At 39.8% G+C, this 26,823-nt stretch overlaps 1 protein-coding gene across 1 annotated transcript in view; it reads right to left on the bottom strand.

Moving 5' to 3' along the window:
* Positions 1-26,823, bottom strand: part of RIPOR3 (RIPOR family member 3) — a 63,118-nt gene that overhangs the window by 14,024 nt on the left and 22,271 nt on the right. Inside the window, exons 8-16 of the mRNA XM_063297056.1 lie at positions 25,454-25,497; positions 24,031-24,156; positions 21,054-21,199; positions 12,758-12,887; positions 10,188-10,820; positions 8,990-9,129; positions 8,015-8,144; positions 2,248-2,383; positions 688-849 (exon numbers count right to left, since the gene is read on the bottom strand). Coding sequence (XP_063153126.1) covers positions 688-849; positions 2,248-2,383; positions 8,015-8,144; positions 8,990-9,129; positions 10,188-10,820; positions 12,758-12,887; positions 21,054-21,199; positions 24,031-24,156; positions 25,454-25,497 — 1,647 coding nt within the window. The remainder of the gene's footprint in view (positions 1-687; positions 850-2,247; positions 2,384-8,014; positions 8,145-8,989; positions 9,130-10,187; positions 10,821-12,757; positions 12,888-21,053; positions 21,200-24,030; positions 24,157-25,453; positions 25,498-26,823) is intronic.

Below are 26,823 nucleotides of genomic sequence, written 5' to 3'. Positions count from 1 at the left end.
TAGCAATAACGTTTTTTAAAAAATATTTACAGGTAGGCCTTGCTTACCAACCGCCTCATTTAGTGACCATTCAATGTTATGACAGCACTGAAAAAGTAACTTTATGACCAGTCCTCACATTTACAACTGTTGCAGTGTCCCCGTGTTCACGATTGGAGTTTTACAACCAGCGGGCATTTACAACTATCATAGCATCCTGTGGTCATGTGATCGCTATTTGCGCACTTCACAACTGGCTTCCAACAAACATTGCCAGTGGAAAGCTAGCAGTAAAATCACAAGTTGCGGTCATGTGATGTCTTGCTTAAAGACCACAGCATTTCACTTAACGACTAAAGGAGAAGTGAGGTCATAAGCCCATTGCAGTCACATGTTTCACTTAGCGACTGTGTCAGTTAGCAATGGAATTGCCAGTCCCAATTGTGGTCACTAAGCAAGGACTACCTGTAATACATTTATATTGAATGTGATATTCTTCTTTTTCTTCATTGTTAACTCATTAGGGACTTCTATATCGATATATGAAAAGGCTTCTGTGTTGTAGCCCTTGGACTCATGCAAAACTCTTGACAATGTGACTTTGAGAGCCCTGGTCTAGAATAAACCATATTAGCATCAAACATAAACAAGAGACATTTTCAGTCCAATTTACTAAAACAATTAGATGACCCACACATTAAAAAGTACCTTTTTCTAGATGATGTCGATATTTCTCTTTTGTTTTGAACATCAATATATATTTCAAAGGATTCCAAAATCTTTCCACTGGACAGAATAATATGCTTCCCTGTTCAGTGCATTCACTCCAGATCTTCAAGCAGTGTTTCTCCTTTTTGGCTTTTTGGATAACTGCAAAAGATAGCTTTGGAAGTTAGCAATGAAATCAGAACTCTCTTTCAGCTGGAAATGGAATACCAGATCATGCCAAGATGAACCATTACAATTTTGAATATATGCAAACATGCAAACACATAAAATAGGAATGTGTGGATCAAGAGTAGGTAGCCTAATGCCCTCCAGATGTTTTGGACTTCAACTCTCATTAGCTCTAGCCAACATAATCAACGGTAAGGGACTGTGGGAGTTTTAACCCAAAAGATCTGCAAGGCACCAGATTGCCTATCCCTGGTATGTTACCAAATTATGCTACTAGTCTTTTATTCGCCTCACCTACCCACCCCATGAGTCAGAATTTCAAGTAATTTTATGACAAGGAAAGAAGGGAGACATTTCTCAAATGTTTTGCCAGACAACTGGGAAACCAACCCACCCAGCAGCAAAGAAACATAAATAAAAATCTGTTCGTTACAAAGACATCTGTAATTGCAAAAACCACATAGCCCTTGAGCCTTATTCCAACTTTAGACATTGCAGATTTCAAATGCTTTTTTCCATATGCAGTCATACAAACTGCGAATCATAATAAATGTTGAAATGATCGATGCTGACAGTTGATGTGATCCCAGAGAGCACAACCTGACTCCTACAGTTTGATCTGCCACCTTTACTGCCCTCCCAGCTCTCACTTTGATGCAACAACAACAACAACAACGACGACAACAGGAAGGATGCACTTCATTCATTCTGTTGCTATACTATGTCTATGATTGCTTAGCCCTGAATTCTGACTTACAAGAAAGCAGCAATTGATCCAAAGACATTTTCTGGCACTCCACAACTTGGATAAATAAACCAGACTGCATGATGAATAAATCAACCTGCAGGTGGTCCATATGCAGGCACCAAAATAAAATAAAATAAAATAAAAAATAAAAAAATAGAATAGAATAGAATAGAATAGAATAGAACAGAACAGAACAGAACAGAACAGAACAGAACAGAACAGAACAGAACAGAACAATATTTATTCATATATATATATATATATATATGAGACCGCATAAGAATTTAGGCAAGAACATTAAGCTCTCTTGACATTTGGAATGCCAAACTCTCAAGACATTTCAAATCTCACAAGATTATTTTTAGTTTTTTTTTTAAGTATTGTTTAATTTTGGAGTCTTTTAGATGTTATCAGCCAAGGAGGGGGAAATCAAACATAACATGGCACCCATACAGGCCAAATTCTTGACGGGAATGGTAGACCACAAAGCATTTTGATGATGATCTAATGGATGCATTAGGGAAACAGTTGGGAAACAGTGAGGTTGAAGATTCTCTAGAGAGACGTTCAGAAATCTTTTACAGTCTGTTTCAGCTTTCAAATCCTGGATGTACATAACTTACTCTCTTCAACAGAAGTAACGTTTCGTGGCACAGGAGTAGCCAGAGCAGAAATTATTTCCAAGACATGCTTCTGTTGTGACACCTCTTTCAAAAGGTTATCCTGGATAATTGGAGCTAAGTTCGGCTTTATGAGTTTCTGGAAACAAAAGAGAACAAAACAAAAGAGAAAGATATGAATATTCAGTGATTTAGATTAAGCACAGAACCAGCCAAAATCAGCTGAACCTGCTCCAAATGTTCTTCAAGGCCATCAGGGATAAAATCTGCCTACCATTATTGACCTTGGACAGAAATTAAAATCACTTCCTTCTTCTCGAAGTTGCTATGCTGTCACCAACATGTGGGACCAAAGAAAAATGCTCAGAGGTAATTTCACCATTATGCACTTCTACCAGCTCTAAAAGTCTTTTTTGGAGATTAGGTGGCCACAACTGTATGCAGTATTCCAAGTGCAGTCACACCACATCTTTATAAAAAGGTAAGAAGGAAGTTGCCACAGTAGGTGGCAGCACTTAGCTGATCTTGTCTAACCTTGAAAAAACTAAGCAAGGTGACAGCTAGTTAGTACTAGGATGGGAAATGACCAGGAAATCTGAGGAAAGTAGTTAGGCTGAGGAAGTTGGGAAAACACCCTGAAAGGTGGCCATGACAAACCACTCCATACAATCACAGGAATCAAATTCTACTTGAAGGAGATGTTATCTTTTTATGATGACAACAGTTTTATTTTACATTTTTTAAAACATCAATACCAAATACGTTTTTTTTCCTCCACAGTAATTATGGATGGCATTTTCCTCCAGCATACCCCCGATATTGTTTTCCTGCTTATCCTCTGCCAGCTCAGATACACAAGGCAGATGTGAAGTTCTGACTTTTTATTCCAATGTGCATCACTTTACACATGCCAGTTTAGCACTCATTTAATCAGCCCAGAATAATACAGCGCACTTTCAAGTAATGCTATACATTTTTTCCTACCAATTTCAATTGAGATTCCCACCCCCCAAAGAATAGCATTTTGGTGAAATGTTCCTGGGAGAATGGGGTGTTCTTGTACATATATAGTTACAAGGTGGCCAAGGGCGGTGAGCAAATGTTCTGTTTTTCATTGTACAATCATCTGTCCAGTGTTCTTCTATGGCTTCCCATACTTTCATTTCAGGGGACTTGTTCTGATTGGGAAGTATCAGCTGGCTAGGAGGCTTCTGTGTAGGAAAGTTATCACAATACTCTCTGCAATACTCTAAACAACGTCCAAGAGAAATTCAGAAGGAATTCTCAAACATCCTGAGCATAAGGTAGAAAAAGCAGAAGGTTCTTATGTAGGGGATGATAACTTCTGAGAAATTGCAAGGTGAGTTTTGGCACAGCATTAGTTTAGAGAAATCCTTGTAGAATTCCTTTTTGTTTTCACAACCATAGTTTTAATCACTTTTGATCATCGGTTTCTACGGCAAAATGATGTTTATAGTTAAAGCCAAATGCTTTATGAACGAGAGAAAAGGGGTGCCTCTCTTTACAGATCTTTGGAGGACTCAACTCTTCATAAATCCTTGGGAGACCCCACTGTTTATACGGAAAGAACTCAACATTTATTCCTGCTTTTTGACTGTTAAATTTGCTTAGGAGCCTTTGACTCCTATAATTGAAAATATGCTGATGGCAACAGGCTTTTAGCCAGAGGATCTGTTTGTGAATCAGCATGAATAGGACCTCCAGGCGTCAAAGCATCATGGCTCTTCCAGCAATTGGTCTCTCTCCTCTGGGGATTGTGGTGATCCTGCGGGTAACTAGCATGCAGACTCAGCATTCTGGACACCCACTGGCTGGGCAAGAGCTGTACTCGCTCCTACAGCATAAGCAAATATGGAGAAAGTAGTAGCATTCTATAATGTCCTTACAGTAGTTACAGAATTGGATATCATCAATTATAGCCCTTTGACAACTGTGGAATGGAGTATAGGTCCATCATACAGCATTGGTTCTGAAGGTTCCCTTTCTGACTCCAAGCATCTCCAGTTGCCAAGTGGAGCAGACTAGCTGGAGCTACGTTGTGCTGCAGCATAGCTCAGCTTCATACATTCAAAGTTCCAAGCCTGATCTTTCAGATTATTTCATTAGTTGGAAAAATACTGGTCTGGCCAATTGGCATGTCTGACCCCATCATTAACAGATGAGGGAGGTGATGTTTTCCAGTCATTCTTTTTTTTTTCCACAATCATCTCTATCTGCCTATAAGTCAATCACTCACCCTCCCACCTACCCATCTACCTGATTGGTATGCTGCCTCTAGTAAGTAGTATGCCCTTTGGAACATCATCCCCCCAGAGATCAAATTAGCCCCAACCCTGCTGGCCTTTTGCAAGGCCTTAAAGATAGGGTTTTCCTACAAGGCTTGGCGACCTGGGTGTGTGGTAGAGTCTATACAGTAGTTAAGTGTTGTTGTTACACCTCAGCTGCAGATTATGTGTGTTTTTAAAAAAAAACAATTATGGTTTTATATGCTTTTTATATGTTTTTATATTGCAATCTGTTTTTTTTGTATTGCTTTTAATTGTTCTAAGCCACCCAGAGTCATGTATTTGAGATGGATGGCTACAGAGAAATAATAAACAAACAAACAATACAAAATTCAATATAGAATTATGACAATTCATTAACACTATTCTTGGCACTGATGACTTTGCAGTCAACGCCCACAAATGCTGTCTGGAAGAGTTGAGTTTTTATGAGCTTCTGGAAGTCCATGGGAGGTTACTGTATGTCTTGGGGTAGGTTGTTCCACAGGAGGGAATCCCCCACAAAGAACATCCACTGCCAGACCCCCTTTCTACCACACCTCCTGGTGAGCGAGGAGCCTTATTATGTATTATCTGGCCATCCAGATCTGGTCAGTGGATTCTATTTGGGAAAGGTAGTCTCTCAGATACCCAGACCCTGAGTCATGTTTGGTTTTAGAGGTAGCAACCAAGCGCCTTGAATTGCACTCAGAATCACATTACAGTAGCGGTAGTATAATATGGCAATATTGGTTAGTTAGCATGAACTGGATCTTAGACCAGCTGCAGACATCCACAAATTACAGTAATCTATCCTAGAGACAGGTATGAGTGACCACCCTCAGTGAACCTGGTACACCAACCAAAGCTGACAAAGACCTCCCTGGCCATAGGTTTCACCACACTTTTTGCTGGAGCTGTGAGTTGTGTAGTCCTGGAAGCAGAGGGCTTCTGAACTAACAGCCACCCCATCTTGCTTGTGTTGAGTCTCTTTCTTCCCATCCACAGACTCAATTCCCAACCCTTGCAGGTGGTCCAGAATGATGATTGACAGTATCAAAGGCTGCTGAGATGTCTAGAAGGACAAGGATAGTCACTCTCCCTCCAAACAAGTCCCTCCAGAATGACCATTGCATATGTCTGGGCCTGACTCCAGACTGTCACAGGTCCAGATAATCTGTATCCTCCAGAGCCCTCTGTAATTGCAAGGCTACCACTTTCTCAGCAATCTTCCTCAAAAAAGAAAGTTCGAGATGAGACATTAGTTATCTGTCCAGGTCTGGCTCCTTGAAGTGTTACCAATTGAAGCGAATATTTGTAGCTCAGGGTTGAACCGTGGAGTCCTTGGTGCTCTCTGAGCCTTGTTGTTTTCTTGTAGAGATTTCATTGCCAGACTAGGCAACATCTTCAGTGCAAAGAGGGAGTGGACCTTGCTCTCAGTTTATATACCGTAGTTTGTCCAGCTTGTGTTGGTGGATGTGTTGTTCTCTCCTTGGGAGTTCTTTGATTGGGCTGTTGTTTGCTGCTTGGTTGATTGAGTTAATAGTTCCTTGATTAAGGTATAATGTACTGTTTGATTGTTCATCTGGTGTTAATCCTAGTGTTGATTTTTGCATATCTGGGTGTTGATTGCTGCCAAGGGAGTGTACTGGTCTTTCGGCTTTTCTATTGTCTCTTTTGAATGGTATGTAAATCTCATTTACCTCTACGTGTCTGTTGATGGCTGCTTTGTCTGAGTGCCAGGCTTCCAGGAATTCTCTGGCATTTTTGGATTTGGCTTGGTTTAGGATGCTCACAGTCTCCCAGTTGAAACTATGGTTGAGTCTGTCCATGTGCTATGAGATTAAGGAGTTCTCATCATGTCTTCTGACTGCTAGTTGGTGTTCATGGATGCGCTCTGCTAGTCTTCTGCCTGTCTGTCCTACATAGTGGCTGCTACAGTCCTTACACTGTATGTTGTAGATGACTCCTGTTTTCTCTTCTTGGGCTACTGGGTCTTTTGGGTTGCTTAATATGTTTTGAAGAGTTTTAGTTGGTTTATGTGTCATGTAGTTGTAATAGTCTGTCTGTTGTTTCTGAGATGTTTCTAATGTATGGTAGTGTTATCGTTTTCATAGCTTCTGTTGGTCGGGTTGTAGTGGGTTGAGTGGTGAGACACTTTTTGAAAAAGTTGAGGATGCTGTATAGATGTTCTTTTTCCTTTTTCTGGTGTTCTGGGTTGCTGCAGTGTGTTAATGCTTGTCTGAATAATGTTCTTTCACAGCTCCTCTTGTGGGAGGTTGGGTTGTTGCTTTGGTATTGGAGCACTTGATTAGTGTGGATAGCTTTCCGGTAGACTTGTGTTTCTAGCTTGCCATCATTTCCTCTACTGATGAGGATGTCCAAAGAAGGATAGAGTGGTGTTTTCTTCTTTCCTTGTGAATTTTATTCCATTGAAGATGTTGTTGATGGTTTCATGTGTTTCCTCCAGTTCTTTTTTTATTTTTATTTTTATTATTTATTTATTTATTTATTCAATTTCTATAGCTGCCCATCTCAGCAAGTGACTCTGGGAGGCTTACAACGATAAAAACCATAAAACAATAAAACAATTAAAATTAAAATAGGTACAATACAAAATAAATATACATGGCTGCCAAGTAAACGATGTAAGATGTTAATACAACCAAGTAACAGGACCATTACCACACTCATGGCCCCAGGCCCAGGCACATAACCAGGTCTTCACGGCCTTACGAAAGGCCAGCAGGGTCGGGGACATCCTGATCTCTGAGGGGGGAATATTCCAGAGGGCAGGCGCTACAGCTGAAAAGGCATGCCTTCTAGTCCCCACCAACCGACATTCTTTGGCTGACGGGATCCATAGCATGCCCAATCTACCAGATCGAATTGGATGTGTAGAGACAAGTGGGAGAAGGCAGTCCCTTAGGTAACCTGGTCCCAAGCCATGAAGGGCTTTAAAGGTGACAACCAGCACCTTGTTCCTTTTTTATTATGACGAAGGTGTCCTCTACGTACCGGATCCATATTTTGGGTTGTATACGTAGGAGTGCTATCCTTTCTAGACACTGCATTACAATCTCTGCTACTCAAACAACTTTATCTACAAAATGTGCCATGAAATGCTCAGTAAACATGTGGCATAGATACATATAGTGGAAGCAACACATGCATACATTAAATGTGCAGGAATGTTATTACTTCATATCCTGCTTTGGCCTTTCCCAGATACAACTGTTTGGATACTGCATAGGAAATAAATACTGCACTTGCCAGCTCTTTGATCTAATATCACCAAATATTTTTGTCACATTCATACATGTTTACATTTGGCAATGAGTTCTGAATGGTTCAGCAGCTTGCAGGCCATGAAATCTCCCCAACACAGATTATAAACTTACTGTTATTATCCTATGCCTCTCATTCTTTGGGAATAAAAACAACAATACGATTCTAGCTGACTGAATTAAAACGGTATTCCCCACCTGCAGAAGAACTCGGCAGAGTTGCAGGTGGATTTCCAGAAGTCTATCCAGGTCATCACTTCCTGTGGTTAACTCCTTTTCCATGTGGGCATCACAGCACAGGGAAGAAAGGGTAGCATCATTGTAGATGCTGGTGCCAAGCACAAGAGGAGAGAAGAAGCATGTAATAAGCAGTAAATCTAAATCAGAGGTGGAGAGAACTAAGCTCTCATCCTGTTCTTATTTACAGTAGAGAAGATGGTGAATATTCCTATAGCTTTACTGGAGAGGGAGGTCCATCTCAGCCTTCACCAACTTGGTATCCACTAGATGTGGACTGCAACTCTCAGCCACTCTTAGCCACCCTTGGGAGCTTCAGTCCCAACACAGCACGAGGACATCAAATCAGAGATGCTGGCTCTGATTGCCACCGTGGCCAACCAGATGCTCCTGATAAGTGCAGCATAAGGCCAATTGTCCTCACCAGCAACTGGTATTTGGCAGTACACTGCCTCTGAACATTCGACTACTTCAGGGATTAATGGATACTGAAAACCTGATCCTTCATGAATTTGGCTAACCCCATTTCAAAGCCTTGACATGTGATATGTCTTATATGCCACTAAAACAGTCAGGCTCACTTACTTATAAAACACTTACAATGGGAATGAGAAACCTTCAGCTCACAAACCTAATCTGGCCTGTCGGAACAAGCTATCTGACTCACGAAATCTTGAGTGAAACTCCCTTCCCATGGATCTGCATCAAAATATTTTCTTTCCTTCACCCCACCATAGACCAGTCAGCTTAAGCCATGCTACTGCATCTTTCCCCATGGAGAGCTTGGTCCAGTTAGGTAAAGATGGCATGCAGTACTAGACTGAGCATAACTGCCAATCTTTTCATTTTTTTCTCTAGCTTTTTACTCTCAGGGCTCAGTTTATAGTCAGTGTAGGGCTACAAAACGTGATATTATGGCAGTTAGTAAGTATCTACCTGGTGCTGCAGGTTCTAACACTGCCGAAGGATGAGAGTTCATCAGCACTGCAGTCAGCATTGAGGAAGTCAAAGCTTTCCAACACGGTCTCCACCATCAAACTCTCCATGGAACAGTGTTTTGGATGATACTTTCTGGGCTGTTTGTGACACAAAGCAAGCTACATTTCTATGCAATCAGACAGTGTTCTCAAAAGCATCCGTAACACAGTATACGAAATTCATTACAGGTAGTCCTCACTTAACAACCATTTGTTTGTGACAGTTCAAACTTACAACGGTGCTGAAAGAACCTACTTATGACCAGTCCTCACACTTAAGACCATTGCAGTGGCCCCGCAGTCACATGATCACAATTTGGGCACTTGGCAACCAGTTCGCATTTATGATTGTCACAGCATCCCATAGTCACATTATTGCCATTTTCGACCTTCCTAGCCAGCTTCTGGCAAGCAAAATCAATGGGGAACCACATGATTTGCTTAATGACCATGTGGTTTGCTTAACAACTGCAGTGATTCGCTTAACAATTGCTGCAAAAAAGGTTGTAAAATTGGGTCAGATTTGCTTAATGACTGCTTCATTTAGCAACCAAAATTCCAGTCCCAGTTGGCAGTCATTAAGTAAGGATTACCTGTATCTTAATAACAGATTTTTTTAAAAAAATGTGGCCACAACAGTAGGGGGGATTTAATGCATAAACAGGTCCTCAGAGACATTGCAGTTTAACCTTTCTCAGTAAAACTGAGGTTAAGCCTCAAAATTATGATTATTCATATATATCTTTGACAGCAGAGTTCTTCATAGGAGTAATACAAGTAACTAATTCAATTCAGTTCAAAAGCAATAGTTCAAAAACACATTTTAAATATTTAATCAACAGAAAGACTGCCAATTAAAGTCATTAAAAATGTCAGTTGCAAAATAAAGCCTTGGACGCAGCCACCAGAGCTCTTCCCAAAGTGTTGAATTAATTAAATTGAATGTTAATTACATTTACTTGTCAATTAAATCTATTCTAATTTTTGACCTATTTTGTATGTATGCATATACAGTGAGTAGGGGAATGTATGCATTTATTAGGCTTCCCTAATCTAGTGCATTCTAGAGTGTGTTTGTTTGTTTGTTTTGGACTTCAGAGCTTGCAATCTACTAGCCAGCCTTTTCAAAATCCAAAATACTTGGAAGATTACTATACCTTTAATTTGTCCTGGATACAGAAGACCTGGTATTCCAATTCCTCCAGTGGGCCAGGATTTGGATTCTGTGACTTCATCAAATGTAATACTTCCTGTAGGAGCTTCTCAACTGACTTGGTCTTTCCACTAGGTTTGGCAACATCATCACCACCACCACCACCACCGCTATCACCATTCCAGTCCCTTTGTTCAGCAGAGAGAATCTTCCTTTGTTGCTCTGAAGAGTGATTCCAGTCCCCACTGATGGATTTACTGCCATCTTTGTCTTGCTCCAGCGAACGTGATGGAATCATTAGAGAAGTTTCAGCGTAGGGTGTCTCTTGTAGGATATCTAAAGTTCTGCGGCCAGGAGGCTGGCATATTGAAATATCCTGTTGCTTTCCTTCCACACAATTATTCTGTAGTATAGCCAATGGCAACTTCCTGTGATTTGATGGTGGAGTCATGTTTCTGCTTTCTGCCCCTTTCTGACTTTCAGAACTAAATGAACTTCCTTCCGTTGTCTCCGTAAGGCTGTGACTTACACTCCTCAGACTCATGTTAAAATCACAGTCTGCCAAGTAGCTCAGGATGCAGGAATCTTGGGTCTCTTCCCTAATATTTGCATGTTTCTTTCCTTGTTGCAAAACAGACTGTGGGAAACAGGTAGAAAGTACTGTACAATGCTCTTTTGGATAATGACCTTCATACTATTTAGGCTTAACTTCTAAGTTAATATGTCTCAGAAGGTGGCAGCACATGGTCAGTTTTGTAATGAGTTCAGAAGCTAAATAAAGTTGGACCTGGTTAGTTCTTGGATAGGAGACTCCAGATAATACTGAGATAAAACTAAGTCAAAACAAGAACAAAATATCCCAGAAGAAGGCAGTGACAATCCACATTATAATGCTGCCAAAAAAACTTCATGGGTATTTAATGAAATCACAAGGAATCAAGCTCTTCTCAGAGATATTAATTTTACATACAGCACATGCTAATTCTTTCAGTTGTATGCTTTGTTCGTTTTCCCCATTTATATAGGTTAGCACTATATCATTCTCTGGTACACCTTCTCTTTCTCTCATTGCCCTTTCTTCAAGATATCATGAATGATGAACTACCATGGTATTTGTGACCTCTAATCCATGTTTGGTTTTAACCCAGCAGAGGGGAAGAATTTTCCACTGTTAACACTCAATGGCACCCTAGAATACTTTTTTGGGACTTTTTATCTTAAGACAACCTTCTTGAGATGTTAAGAAGACTAGTTGATCAAACCAAGGGCCTGTCTATCATAGAATTCAATCCCTACAGTCAGGGTTTCTCAACCAGGGTTCCATGGAACCCTAGGGTCCCACAAGAGGCCACTAGGGGTTCCCTGGGAGATCATGATTTATTTAAAAAATTGTTTCAAATTTGGGCAACTTCACATTAAAGTGGTAAGTTTCATTCTTTATCTTTAGTTTAAGAACACCGTTAATGTATATATACAGGCCTTCCCATGAAACAAATATAATCATTTTGTAACTTCTGGCCTATATTTGAGTCTGAATGTGCAGCGGTTCCCCAAGGCTTTAAAAATATTTCAAGGGTTCCTCCAGGGTCAAAAGGTTGAGAAAGTGGTCAGCCAAATTCCTAAGGGATGCCAACACAATGGAATAACACCTCTTAATACTCATATTCCAGGGCAACTGTTTTTGCAGACATTATGCTGCAAGTACTGACAGTTACATATAGCTAACATGTCTAGTAACCATGGACAGTTTTACACAACATAATTTTAACTAGTCTCTTCTGAAATCCATCCAAGTTGGTGGCCAGCAATTAAAGCTAAGCTGGTACCGAATGCTATAACTTTTTCTTTATAGAGCAGTTGCTCCGGCTTCCTAATCATTTGATGGCTCTTTTCTGAATCTTTTCCAATAGAACTAACAAGAATATTCTTCCTTTTCTCCACTTCCTCACCCTTTGTCCAGTTCGTTCCACTGCACCAACCAAGACGATTTCTGCTAAGAACCCTGAACAGAATCCAGATATCTCTTACATCAACATTGTCATCATCACCACCATCAACATTATCATCATCATGAGACATCTTTCCTTTTCTTAAAAGGGAGATTGCTTATTAATGATGCAGAAAGAATGGTATTTTTCCTAACAGGAATTGCAAGAATGTTTGAAACAGGAAAGCCATCAGAACTCAGGGAAATTCTACCCAACTCAAAGCCTGCCAAAAGTGGATCTCTTCTGTTAATAGATCAGCTGTTTAATATTCCCCATGTTGCTTGGATTTCCTTTATTATAACATTCTGATCCAGCAATGAAGAACTTTCAGGAACTGGCAGGAGACTTTTAAGTTTTAACAGCCTTAATTTCACAAGAGACCATAGAAAAGTCTATAGATTAGGGCAGTGTTTCTCAACCTTAGCAACTTTAAGGTGTGTGGACTTCAACTCCCAGAATTCCCCAGCCAACTTTGTGAGAACTCTGAGAGTTGAAGTCCACACACCTTAAAGTTGCTAAGGTTGAGAAACACTGGGTTAGGGTTTGGGTTTAGAAGAGAAACAGTTCCTACTTCATGGATACTTACAAGATAATATCTTTCTCGGAAGCTAGGAGTGTTTGGAGGAGTCCAGCTGTATATGGAGTTTTTTCTACTCCCTATAGAAAACTTAGTGGTGGACCCAGGAGACAAAATCAAATCCTCGGAATCAAAAGGACTATGGATTGAAGCAAACAAACAAACAAACAAACCACAGTAAGTATTAGAAAGCCAACACATGCTTATCTGATTGCCAAAACATGGAGGAAATCTCATGTATTTCTGCCAACTGGCCTTCTCAAATTCCCCATACAGATATACAATTCCATTCTTGCAAGACATACAAGAACTTGCTTCAAAGGAACAATGCTTTTGTAGGAGTCCTCCTTCAAGGGGTGCATTTTTCACCACTGGAAAGATGCAAATATCCTACACAAATGAGACATCTGTTGCAGCTATGAGGATTATAGATGATGAGAATATGCTGAGCAATGCGCTAACTAGGACTCCTAATTGCACCTACCAACGTTTTGGGACTTTCAGATAAGAATTACTTTACTTGTCTGAACTCTTTTAAAACAGGATGTGTTCTTTTTATTCTTCCAGCTATTTCTCTTGTTATTTATTTGCCTGCTGGTTTTAGTTCTGTTTTATTTGATTCTTCATGTTTTATAATGTTGTTGCACTCATACAATATTTGAGGTGCCATCTAGAGCTTTTAACTTACAAATTATCTTGAAAATAATTCTATGAAATGGGGAAATAAAATATATTACAAAAATACAGATAAATTACTTTGGAACAGCTTTTAAATGTATTTTGGGCTGATCTGTTTTACCCTTATAGTAATTCTTGCCAACTTTTGATTTTAATAAAAGGAGGACGATGGAAAAGAAAAAAGAATAATGGTCATGAGTCCCCCTTCTGCTAATGCTGTGTCTAACACGGACTAACAATTTATTGCAATTCTTTAGAGTCTTCTCACTCTTTGTAATTAGCACTGATTTAGTGCAATAGCTGTTAAATGTTCCCTCATGTTGTTGTTGTTGTTTATTCGTTTAGTCGCTTCCGACTCTTCGTGACTTCATGGACCAGCCCACACCAGAGCTTCCTGTCGGTCGTCAACATCCCCAGCTCCCCCAGGGACGAGTCCGTCACCTCTAGAATATCATCCATCCACCTTGCCCTTGGTCGGCCCCTCTTCCTTTTGCCTTCCACTCTCCCTAGCATCAGCATCTTCTCCAGGGTGTCCTGTCTTCTCATTATCTGGCCAAAGTATTTCAGTTTTGCCTTTAATACCATTCCCTCAAGTGAGCAGTCTGGCTTTATTTCCTGGAGTATGAACTGGTTTGATCTTCTTGCAGTCCAAGGCACTCTCAGGATTTTCCTCCAACACCACAGTTCAAAAGCATTGATCTTCCTTCTCTCAGCCTTCCTTATGGTCCAGCTCTCGCATCCATATGTTACTACGGGGAACACCATTGCTTTAACGATGCGGACCTGTTTTGTCAGTGTGATGTCTCTGCTCTTAACTATTTTATCGAGATTGGTCATTGCTCTTCTCCCAAGGATTAAGCATCTTCTGATTTCCTGACTGCAGTCAGCATCTGCAGTAATCTTCGCACCTAGGAATACAAAGTCTGTTCCCTCATGAGGGACCCTTTTCTATCTTGGTCTCTCTTGGAGGTATGGAGTCAGCATAACCAAGATGGGCAGGCCTAAAAGCTACAGGATAGAAAGTTGTACTGCAGTTAGAGCGAGATAGAGAATTCACAATGTGAAGTGGTATATGATCAGGCACTGAAAAATGGCATCAGCCCCATGTTTTGGTCACAGCAGTCTCTTCCACTTTGGTGTCTGTCAGATATGGGGCAATTCAACTCCCCTGTTGGCTGCAATTATGGAAGCTGAAGTGCAACCCATCCGGGGAGCACCATGTTGAAGAAGCTTGTTTTTGACAGCTTTTCTTCTGTCTACAAGGAGAGAAGGAAGCACAGCTCCTTCTAGAGCTAGAGCTCCCCTGTCTGTAGTATATTATTGTATTTCTTTGTTTTACTTTGCTTTTCTTCTTTTAAATTTTGCTGGTCATTGACTGAATAAATATAATTTGATTTGATTCCCTTGTAGCTCCAGGTTACCCTGGAAATTCAATATTGGATAGTAAGCATACCGTCACAAAATAGACAACTATAATGGAATGTGAGAATGACCTTGGAAGGGCCGGGAGGGAGATGCTGCCTAGGGAAAGATCAGATAAAAGGGGGAGGAGCCCGCAACTGAGTAATGGACAGAGAAAGAAACATAGAAAGGATCTGCCCTAACATGGCAGGCAGTAAAAAGGGATGGTGGGAGATTTGTACATTCAGACTTGCAAGATTCTGTTAATGTAGACTAACAATAAAGTAGAAGCAGGTCATCTGGTCCTGTTTCCTGTCTGGATTACCTGGGAGGGCTTACAACTAGAGTGTCAACATCCAGAACTGCATTTTATCCAAAATAATTTTAATTCATTTCAATGTAATTTATACATTCATGCATATATATATATATATATATATATATATATATATATATATATATATATATATATATATATGCTTTTTCTTTATGCTCACTTTTCTAAACTGCCTAGTGAAGTTTATCTCTTTTAATGGTTTCATTGTATTTTATGTTTTTTTCCCCTCATAATTTCAAAAGCCATGGCTGAAAGTACCAGATAGCAAGAAAATCTATGGCCTGAGTTAGTCATATGAAGAGCTTTTGTAAATATTTCCCTATTCTGTGCATTTGTATGAGAGTATTTTCCTATCATCAGGCACAGAAATTGGTTGGATGTTTGTTCTGAAGTTAAAACCCTCCCTATATATCAGGAGTTGAAAGTTTGTCTCTCATTGTCCCTATCTCTTAGGTAGGGGCTGATAGAGTACAGCAGCATCTAGAAGACCAAAGATCTTTTTCTTCTTTAGATCCAAGTGTGACAAAAACTAATGCTCTCAATTAAACTAAGCTAATGGATTTGGCAGTAGCTGGACTTTGTTCTTATCCATCACCTTCTTAGTTGTCCCAGCAGAAAGCAGCCAGGAGAACTTCCGAGTCACAGTTGTATCAGGAAGGATTCTCTGCTATACTGCCTGGTCGCAAAAATCTGGAAATATTGCTATTTTTATGGTTGCTAGCCTTAATTGTGTTAAAGCTTACAGCTCAACCTTTGCAGTTCAAACAGTTGGGTCACTCACTACTGCTGTTTGCTTTTCTAGCCCAACTAATTTTTGCTCCATGAATAGCATCATCCAATAAATGTTAGCATTTATTACATTTTTATGCTACCTTCCTCCAACATGCTCAGAACAGCACACTTGGTTCTGTTCTGTTCTCACATCAAGATAAGGAAGTGAAGCTGAAACACTGTGCCCTACTTCCTCACAATGGCAGTATTTGAATAACAAGGTTGACCAGGTCACTTCAAAACCTGGTGGCTGCATTTGCATTTGTGAAGCTGTTTTAGTTTTAACCATCATGAGGTTTTTTGTGGCGAAACATGTTGGACCAGTCCTGTTTCATTAGTTTGATTAAATGAATTAAATCAATAGCAAAATTACATGTATGGTGTGAATCCAGCAACTCTTTCACATATCAGTGATCCCCATATTGTACTATTCTATAGTTTAACAATGATTCATTGGCTAAGACACAATTGGCTGGGTTCATATACATTCTAACCAATAAATCAGGGTTTATAAAATACAGTGGTTGATTCATACAACACATTAAGTCAAAATCAAGCAAACAATATTACAGCTTAGTGCAGGATGCAACCTGCTAGTATGCTAAGTCATTAAGTGATTGCCTATTTTGGTCTTAATATGATGTGTGAACTTACCTGTTATAATTTACATTATGTAGGACTGAAGATAATGCCTCTGCATGTTAATTGGCAAAGCTGGATAGTTTACAGCAGTGTTTCTCAACCCTAGCCATTTTATGATGTATAGACATTCCCCCCTCCCCCCAATGCTGGCTGGAGAATTCTTAAAATGGCTAAGGTTGAGAAACACTGGTTTACAGCCTTGTCAAAGCAGCCTAGTAGCAGCCTATGAATGCATGGGGTCAGACATCTATGCTTATAACTCAGTGCTAGAAATCCTGCACAGGGATCCATCTTATTTTTCAATAAAATTAGGCACTATTTCCTAATTTATCCTCTGTAGCATATTGCCTGAGCAGATAACCAAAAAAATTGCAGATTCAATAAAACTCAAGAGGCCACTTAGAGCCATCTGAAATTCCTAATTCTCACTCAAAGTAGAAAATCTGGGACACTAGTAAAGTTAGCATTCTAGGGAATTTTGGAAGGGTAATCCTGATGGAGCCAAATTCTGATAGTGAGAGCCCCCAGCAATAGTTGTGTATACTGTGTTAATCAGAATGTCGTTTACTGGCTTTTGGGTTGTGATTATGTGTAAACCAGGCTCTGTGATTTGTAAACTATAGTTTATGGCTTAAAGAGTTGTGGTGCGATCCCAACCAATTATGAATTATTCAGCAAACTGTGGTTTTCCAGTGGGGTTCTAAATAATGTAGTGAGCAAATGCAGTCATTACATCTGTCTTCAGCTCTCAGTCTGTTACTGCAAATGCCCACATGAGAACATGCTGCAAAACAAGCAGATGAACCATGGCAAAAGTTTTTGTGACAAGCGATCTCATTCATGTAAACATTCCTATTATAAATCTGTAAGCAGGAGGCTGTATGTACATACATAGCTTTTAAAGACCAAAACATTTTTATGAGTAAGAACAAGCAAGCAAACTGCCAAGAGAAGCCAACACACTTGGGGATTGCTGTTGCTGTTGTTATTCAAGACCCCTTATGCATCCACTTTGGAAAAGACCAACATATTGAGTAAAGTTTGAATATTAGAGAAATATCTTTAATTTTCCTATGAACCCAGGATTAGCTCACACAACAAAACTTCAGGAAAAATATTTCTCAGAAAAGCTATTTCAGCCTTAAAATGTTTCTTTACAGAAGACAAAAGATAAAATAAAAATCTTCATGTTATTTTTTCCACCATAAATCACAGGGCAGCAATCCTACTGGTGCTCTTATTTATTATAGATTCAATATATCATCTAAATGTATTTTCACACACATAATTTACCCAATCTGACAGGTTGGTATTTTGTTGTAACCTTAGATCAGCTTTTCCCAGCTTGCATTCCTCAGACCTGTTGAGAGTGCCTTTCCCTTGAATTACGGTCATCATGACCAGGAATTCTGGAGATGCAGTCAATATATTTAATAGATGCCAAACAGAGAATGCTCTCTACAATCATTTCCTGATTATCAACTTAGAGCATCCTCTAGAGTCATCCAATCATCACTGTGCCAAAATAAGAGTAATGAGGACAGGGGTTATATCGCTTCACCAATGGCTAAATGACATTGTGAAGATGCTATAAGCCACTAAGTGGGGAAAAATGCAAGCAAACATGTACTTCCAAAGATGTACAGTTCCCAAATCCCCATGCTTCTGAAATCACAAATAAATGCTTGGGGGGGGGGGGAAATCTTATTCTGGCCCTGAAAGTAGATGAATGCAACTCCTTTAGGGATGAAAAGGTAAAGTTGGGGTTTTTCTTGGGGTGGAAATGAAAGGTTTCATGTTCCTACTCCCAACCTTAAAAAATAATTTTACAAAATTCAAAAATGGCTGGAAAATATGGCCCTGGTTTTTTTTTGTGATGACAATATTCATATTGTGGCATCATCTGGGACCTTCCAGATGATCAGAGGAGGAAGTGTCTGCCCTGACCCTCAGAAAGCTGTCCGCCACATCGTAGGATGAAAAGACCTTTGAGAGGGGGAATGTGGCACAACCCCTTAGGTGTTTTCATTCCCAACTCACCTTTCTGATAATACCTTTCCCAGATGAACAGAGTTTTACAAAGGCCAGCTTATTTTTCCCCTTGAGACATCCTAAATATGCAGGTTCTTCATGTGCAGTTTCAGAAAGTTGAGCCAGGAAATGCCAAAGTCACCAGAAGATGTCCCTGTTTAATTCAGGGTGGAAACTAGCCTTCTAAATAAGTAAACCATCATTTGAACTTTAGGAGACCTGGCAGAAACTCTTCTGAATTGAAAGAGCTATTAGCAGGAAAGGATTGGTAAGTGCCAAATGAACCAGGATTGGCTGCAAAACACCACCATGGAAACTTCTGGCACCAAAAGGAGGAATCAGAAACAATCAAACTTGTTCTGCTTTTGGCTACACACATCTCTCTCACAGGATATTTCTCTTGCCAACAGACAAGAGGCTTGTCTGCACTAAAGGCTTCAAATACAGCCTCTATCAATTTGAAGCTAATTCAGCCAGGAGCCAACAGAGAGGTGCACCGCTGAAAATATCTGATGGCACTTGAACTATAAAGTGAGAGGGACTTAAGCCCCCTTTTTAATGATACTCTCTAGGTCCTGTTTACAGACAGATGCATGGAGGGGAGTATGATTTAGCTTAAGTTAGAAGGTATAAGGACATACAGCTGGTGAATTCTACTGTCTTTTTATTTACTCCATTTATTTTCCATCTTTGTACTAAAAAAGTCTGCTTAAAGTGACTAATGAGAATACATGTAAAATGCAGAATTATTGTAGTTTAAAAAAAAAACTCCTTTTTTCCTATCAAATACTGATCCAAGCACGTGTCTAGGTATTTCTTGGATTTTTACCTGACTTGAACTGTGGAGAGACAAAGATTTACTGTAAGCATCCAGAATGTTATAGGTACACCCAGAACCTTTGAAGATATAATATAGAGAGATTTCTAAAAAAAAAACAAAAATTAATGCAGAAAAAAAGGGAGGCCACAGAACTGTCTAATAACTGTTCTTTCCAAAATAAATTTTAAAAAGAGAGTGAGATTAATCCCACATTTTACTGAAGGACCTTTTAAAATGTGCACCATGGAAGAAAATTATTACTGGGACAATTTTAGCATTTCAAGTCCATCTTTTCATGACAAACCACTGACCACAAATGTTGAAGAAAAGATCATTTTAAAAAAGGTTAAAAGCATGGCAACCATTCATATGTGGTTCATTCATTCTCCATCAGTGAATCTTTGAAGAGACAGACCTGGCTAAAAAAGATGCCATGACTAAATGCATATTTAATGTTTTTGTGTTTTCAATATAGAAAAGCCCCAAAAATATACATACAGTTCTTCCCTTTCCTTCATTTGGGGCACCAGCCAAACGTCTACTGTGTTGCCTTAAAAACTCTACCACATCTTCAAAGACCGTTGTTCATTATTTGTACAGAAATCTAGAGAACTGAACATCAAACCAGTCCCCAAAAGTGCATTTTAAAATGGAGCCAGACAGAGCAGCTGGCTGAATTATCACCAACAGGAAAGACTGGAAGTTATTTTTTTAAAAATAATGAAAACTGCAACATGGCAGAGGCATCAGATTCTCCCTCCCAAACATCCATTTTTCCAGAGGAACATTTATAGAGCTAGGAAGATGTTGGAAGGACAACTGCGGCTGTCACTACCAAAGCAGAGTATGGTCTGTAGATAAGCAAAGAAAACTATGGTAGTGAGCTTTGCCAATATAAATTAACCAGAATACAACATTTCTTTCTGAAAACTAGATTCACTGTACAACAAAAATGATCAATTTAAGGGCTACTCCATTCTCTATTCATCATGCTGCCAGTTGGAAGTGTGCTTTGCATAAAGGCCATGCAAAATGTTCCATAATGGAATGTTCCAACTCCAGAACAGGCAATTCCAGACGTGATTGGCCTCCGAATGGGCCACTCAAAGTATTCTGGAAGGGCTATGGCCAGTGGTCCAGAAGCAGTGCATATGGCATGTTCTGAAGTCACAATGGCCCATTCTGAGGTCAGACTTCTTTCAGAAGACTTGGAATGCCCTACCTTCAGGTCAGAGAGGTATGTTTTGGGGACAAAATGTTCCATGTTGAAATAATTTACATCCCTTACATTGTAGACATGCATACACACATAGCCAGAATGTTTTATCCAATAGGCACCTGTTAGGAATAAAAAATTAACATGCACACTGTTGTGCATGGACACTACACCCAAAACACCATATGGAGATCCCACGCTTTCTCACAGCTATTTACTCCCTCTGAAAATACTTGCTCCTTAAGAATTATTTTCCTTAAGAAACTGAGATGATTTTGCCACTTTTGGACTCAATTTTAGTTGGGTTACCAAGGGCAAGCAGGTACAATTATTTTTGCTGATGCCCATTTTGCTTGCTATGCAACACTTATTGTGATATAACAATCACTATGCAGATCAGAGTTCTTACTTCCACAGGACTTCCAGTTGTAGTTTGATGGTACCTAATTCAGATATATCCACAATGATGGCTTGAGGCCTAGTCGTAAAGAAGTCGATGCTGTCACACGTTACAATGCCAACCAGGACCGTACTGAGTCCTCGCAGTTCTGTCACCTGCAAAAGTATATGATAATATCAGCCAAACAGCTTTTCACATACCTTCCCCTCACCAAATACTTGGCAGAGGAAAAAAGGTTCAGCAAAAAAACTGAGATGAAGAACTACAGGGAATATATTATAAACTAGGATTTCTAAACCACCTAAAGAGCAAGTGCTTCCTTATAAAACTAGGCATTATTCTAATCTAAGCACTTCCTTTATAGGGTTGACAATACAGCATTACTTGTGTAACTGGAGGAGGAGAGGGAAGGAGGAGGGCAAATTAAGAAAGGGTCCCTAATTAACCATCATACTCCCTCCCTTTGCAGAAAATAGACGACAATCCACGACTCAGGAGTTGCTTCTAAAATACAAACTGGTAGAGTGGGCAAGGTGATTTGATTAACTCTACATACAGTGTAGTTGAGAGAGCCAGTTTGGTGTAGTGGTTAAGACACCAGGCTAGAAACCAAGAGACCCTAAGTTCTAGTCCCACTTTAGGCACAAAGCCAGCTGGGTGACTTCGGTCAGTCACTCTTTACCAGCCCTAGGAAGAAGGCAATGGCAAACCACTTCTGCAAAAGCTGCCAAGAAAACTGCAAGGACTTGTCCAGGCAGTCTCTGAGAATTGGACACAATTGAACAGAAAAAAAAAAATACAATGTCATATATACAAGCCATACAGAAAGCAACACTAAAATCAGATACCTTAATTCACATTGACCCACAGTCAACATCATGACGTGGAAAGCAGAACCAAACAAAACTCAATCATTCTCTCAGATGGGGATCTTCACCTCACAGCACATTGAATACCAACTGTGGGTGGTATTCCTATCATGCTAGCTAGTATAGAAGTTGGCAAAGGAGCAAGTACTTGGCCAACTGGATTTGGAACTTGACTTTACAACCTAACCTGGCTGATACATTGCATGAACTTAATCACAATTCATTGAATTAGGTACTATTGGCTGGGTTCACACAAGACACCAAACCATAACTCATGTTTTACAAACCACAATAAAGGCAAACCAAAGAATCATACTTAGGTTTTGCATAATGAGTGAACCAGGATACTATATCTGAATACTTCACAAGTTAGACTTACTCTATAGATGTATATACCAGAAGGAATCCTATAATCTTCCATATGTTTCTGCAACTCTCACTCTTCGCTGTTAGGCATACTGGTTGGGTCTGGGGCCACCAAGTAAATAAACTGAACTGTAGATCAGAAACATCTCAAGAACTATAGATTACTCCAGCACAGAAAATATATCACCCAAACAATATGGTGAGAAAAGTGTTCTCATTTTACTGTCCTCCTCAGTATATAAGCCAACATGTAAAATGAACCATAAACCATCTTCACACATGCATTTACATTACTCAAGGACGTTCTACTGCTTTGACATGCAGCCTGTTTCTAATGAAACTTACATTTTGAAATGACAGGAAAACTCTTTGTGACAATAGTTTCACACATGCAAGTTATCAGCAGACACCAATTCATCCAAAGATGGTTTAAAACAGTGTGTCTACATGAGGAATTCTGATCAGCCAACAGTACAAAAGCCAATTCTATTACTTCTCCCTTGATTTTGGAGGAGATGACTCATCTGCATTGGCACAAGGAAGGATCTGCATGTTTTCTCACAACATTTGCACAGTGCATCTCAATTAACCTCTCATCATGTAGTGAAAAAAGGAACATTTTAAGCACATTTCCATAAGCTCAGCTGGAGAAGAATCAGGAATTCCTTCCAGCAGAGCTCTGCCTACCCCCAACACACACATTGCCAGCACAAGAACGAAGTGCTGCCAGCAAACAAGCGATGTTGCAACAGTTGCTTACAAAATGTAAAAGCTTCCAAGCAGACCATTATTCCAGGAATTTTGCAAAAGCCAATTCATACAACCTTTTCTTTGGGATATAGAAAGACCTGTTTACAAAGGATTTGGCTTGGCTGAATCATTTATTCAGTTTAAATGATGCACACTTAAGTTCACAAAACACACTTAAGCAAGCCAATTAAAGACCTAGAAGCTATATTCACATAACATGCTAAGCCTGATTAGGGTTAAGATTCATTTGAATATTGGTTTGTTCCCAACCGAGAAGAATTCAAGAGACAATTGAAAAAGGCACTACAGATTTCTCAATTGTCTGCAAGCAGGCAGGCAGCCTGCCGGTTGAACAAAGAGGCTGTTAAAAGAAGATGAAGAAGTCTCCACCCTAACAAGCAGAAAGACTGGTTGGGTTTTAAAATGAAAGTAATCCATTGTTGAGATTCCTGTGGCATTATCGCTTAGCATTCAATAAATCTTGATTCAGTGGAAATCTTGCTCTCAGCTATCAAAAGCCTGACAATTTTTTTGTGACTTAGCCTCTCTAACCAACACTTGATCATAAAGCATCGCAATTAAGATTATTCCATCAATTATATTGGGGCAACAAAACTGTCTCACAGAAGGAAGAAAAAGAAGTACAGTGTTGAAAAAGATCAATGTCAATCAAGTATCAACTGCTGATCCAAGGTGTCAGATCTTCAACTTGTTTGGACAGAGCTGTGAAATTTCTCCTGAGAGAGAAACCTGCAGCAAGTACTTAGCTCTGTCACCCAGGATATCTGCAGAGTATGGTCATAAAAGTCAAGATGGCAGCCCCAATGGTACAATCAAAGTTCTGCCTGTTTTTTATGTGCATCGTATCTGTGAGGCACATAGAAACATGGGTGGAGCTTTGATTACAACATTATGGCTACTATCTTGCTTTTTTCTGACCGTACCCTGAAGAAACTCCTGACTGCTACCAAATGAAGCCTCCCATTCATGCCCATTCTTACCTTGATTTCAAAATTCTCATGAAGACTGGGTATAAACAGTTTTTCTTCCTCCTCCCACGTTTGACTGTCATCTGTCAGAATCTTGCCTTTTATTTTCCACTTCTGGCGCCCCAGTCGTATGAACACCTACAGTAGTATACAAACAAGAGACAGGAAAATCTATCATAAATGTATTTGGGGGTTTATGCAGGAATTGATGGGAACCTCATTTCTGTTGGATTAGCAAAACGTACTAAAAACCTCAGCCAATTCCCAGGCATGGTGCACTAGCAGTGGTGCTAGTGGTAGTTCCGCTCCTGGGGGGAAAGAGCTGACAGAGAAGGGACGTGATGAGGGGAAGGTAGGGAGAACTAAAATTACAGCTTGGTTGGGTGGGTTGCTGCATCCTATGGAATTGATGCTACCCTTCAGGGCTACTGTTAAAAGGAAAAGCTACACAAATTACCGATGTTTAATTCACTGAACATATAGCCCTTCATCTAACTGTATCATTACCAGGGACCCTAACTTACAACACAGCCCAAGACCTCCCCAAAAAACTTGGACATCTCATAGAGGAGTTGATATTCTATCAATCCTCCACTACAGTAATTCTAGAAAACCAAAGATCTAAGAATAGAAGATCATCATCAAATTGTGGTCTCATTCAAGGTCACAGCACTCTTCACATCCATAGATCCAGAACTAGCAGAAGAATCTATTGCAGTAGATAGACCTGCACAACACACCCGACCTAGCCAAATACACTAAGATTGAAACATCCAGAGTCATGGAACTCATCAGCCTTTGCCTCATTATCTACTTTCAGTTGATAAATATACCAATAAATCAGAGGAACACCCATGGGAACACCACTCTCAGGATTCAGACCAGAGACCATGATGCAGCATCTAGAAGCTATAGCACCCCCAGACATGCAACCAAATATATGGATCTGATATGTAAATGACCCCTTCATCATAATAAAAGGAACAACTAGAGAAGATACATGAAACAATCAGCAAAACTTTTGAAGGAATAAAATTTAGAAGGGAAGAAAAAAACAAAAATGTGCTACCCTTCCTGGATATCCTCATTAGCAGGGGAAACAATGGCAAATTAATGCTGCCTATTTGTTACTTGTCAGCTAGGTTATTTCTGAACATGGGTTGAGAGATCTTCTAGAAGAAGGAAAAATCCATGTCCAAAAATAGCCTAATAGGTCACAAGTATGTGGGAGGGGAGCAGGGCGAAGTGGGAGGGATCTGGGGAAAAATTATCTGCATTGGCCAACTGCAGCTATATAGAATTTCAGGCAGGAGATTTTCCCAGTCTACCTAGGGATGCCAAGGGTTGAACCTGGGATTAAAACAAGTGACCTCTGAGCCCCACACACACTACCACAAAGAGATTTTTTTTTTCAGTCGTTTGCCAAATACTATACCTCATATTGGTCACCTGGACAGAGACGTGCATAACCCACCAACCCTAGAAAAAGAAACACGAGAAAAACAAGTAAGAGCCTAAATTCATAGACTCTGAGAAAAGAAACCAGTAACATAAATTGTTGGTGATTCCCAAATACATAACCATCCCTTCAACTAAATGCCACAAAAATTATTTGGGGCCAGCAAATCACATAGGATGAAATGGAGATGCCAAAGCTTGTTTAAAGACCTCCTCTGGTAAAGGAATCCCCCTGAGCACAGCCCACGCCAACTTCATTCTCATATAAAATACATTTGCATGGTCAAGCCCATCATTATGGTAGATCTGCTTCAGTTCACCAAACGAAGTCCCGGTGAGCATCATTCTGTATAATTAACCTTTGGATGTGGAAAGATGCCTTGGTACTTTCAGTGACCCTGTCCACAATGCCAACAGGAGCACACACCCTCGGTAGGATCACCCTAGCTGGTAAGGTTGAAAGGGGGGGATGAATTTAAGGGTCATCTATAATGGAAGTAAGGGCAGCTAAGGCTCTGCTGTTATGAGGGAAGCCAATCCATCTAGCAGAAGGAACTCTATAATCAAACCCAGAAGAAGGCAATGGCAAACCAGTTCTACAATGTTGCCAAGAAATCTGTATCAACACGGCTCAAATGTATACAGAAATCTAAATGCCAGATGACATCTCAAGGTCAGAAGGCATTCCTTTATTTCCTGAAGAATGCTGAATTTTCACAAGTAGATCTGGCCAAAGCAAAGCTAGAAGGAACACTGATTACTGTTGGTGCCAATATTGAAAAATAACTCCTCTTTTTACAGTGAGATAGATAACTGGAATATGAAATGTGAGGAGTATTAACCAAGGAAAACTTGAAGCACGCTAAATTGGATGTTTAAGACATAAGTGAATTAAGGTGGACAGGAACAGGCCACTTCAAAGAATATTCTTAAGTATGTGCTTGGGCATAGACCAATAAATGAGACAATATTAGAATTAACGTATATCATGCAAGTGTATGCACTACTACACATGCAGTGGTGGAAGGAAGGGAGGAATTCCATGGCAAATTGCAAGAGGTGCTAACCCAAGATTTTAAAAAGTGTTTGCATTCCACTGATGGATGAGTAGAATGCAAAAGTTGGAGAACTGGGGGAATCTGGCATTACAGGAAGGTTTCAGTTGTGTAAACCCTGGAAATAGGTTAATGCAGGAGACAAGTTAATAGAGTTTTACAAAGAGAATTCTTGGTTTATTGACAACATCTGCTTCAAGCAAACACCCTAAACTGAAATGAAGTCAACTATATAAAAGGAAGCAAAAGATAGAGAAGTACAACGATTTCAACAGGAGTCCCTCTTTGGGGG

This window comes from Candoia aspera, chromosome 3 (assembly GCF_035149785.1).
Source record: "Candoia aspera isolate rCanAsp1 chromosome 3, rCanAsp1.hap2, whole genome shotgun sequence".
Classification (NCBI taxonomy): Eukaryota; Metazoa; Chordata; class Lepidosauria; order Squamata; family Boidae; genus Candoia; species Candoia aspera.
The sequence above is the reverse complement of the archived record's forward strand: the minus strand, read 5'-3'. Positions and strand labels throughout refer to the sequence as shown.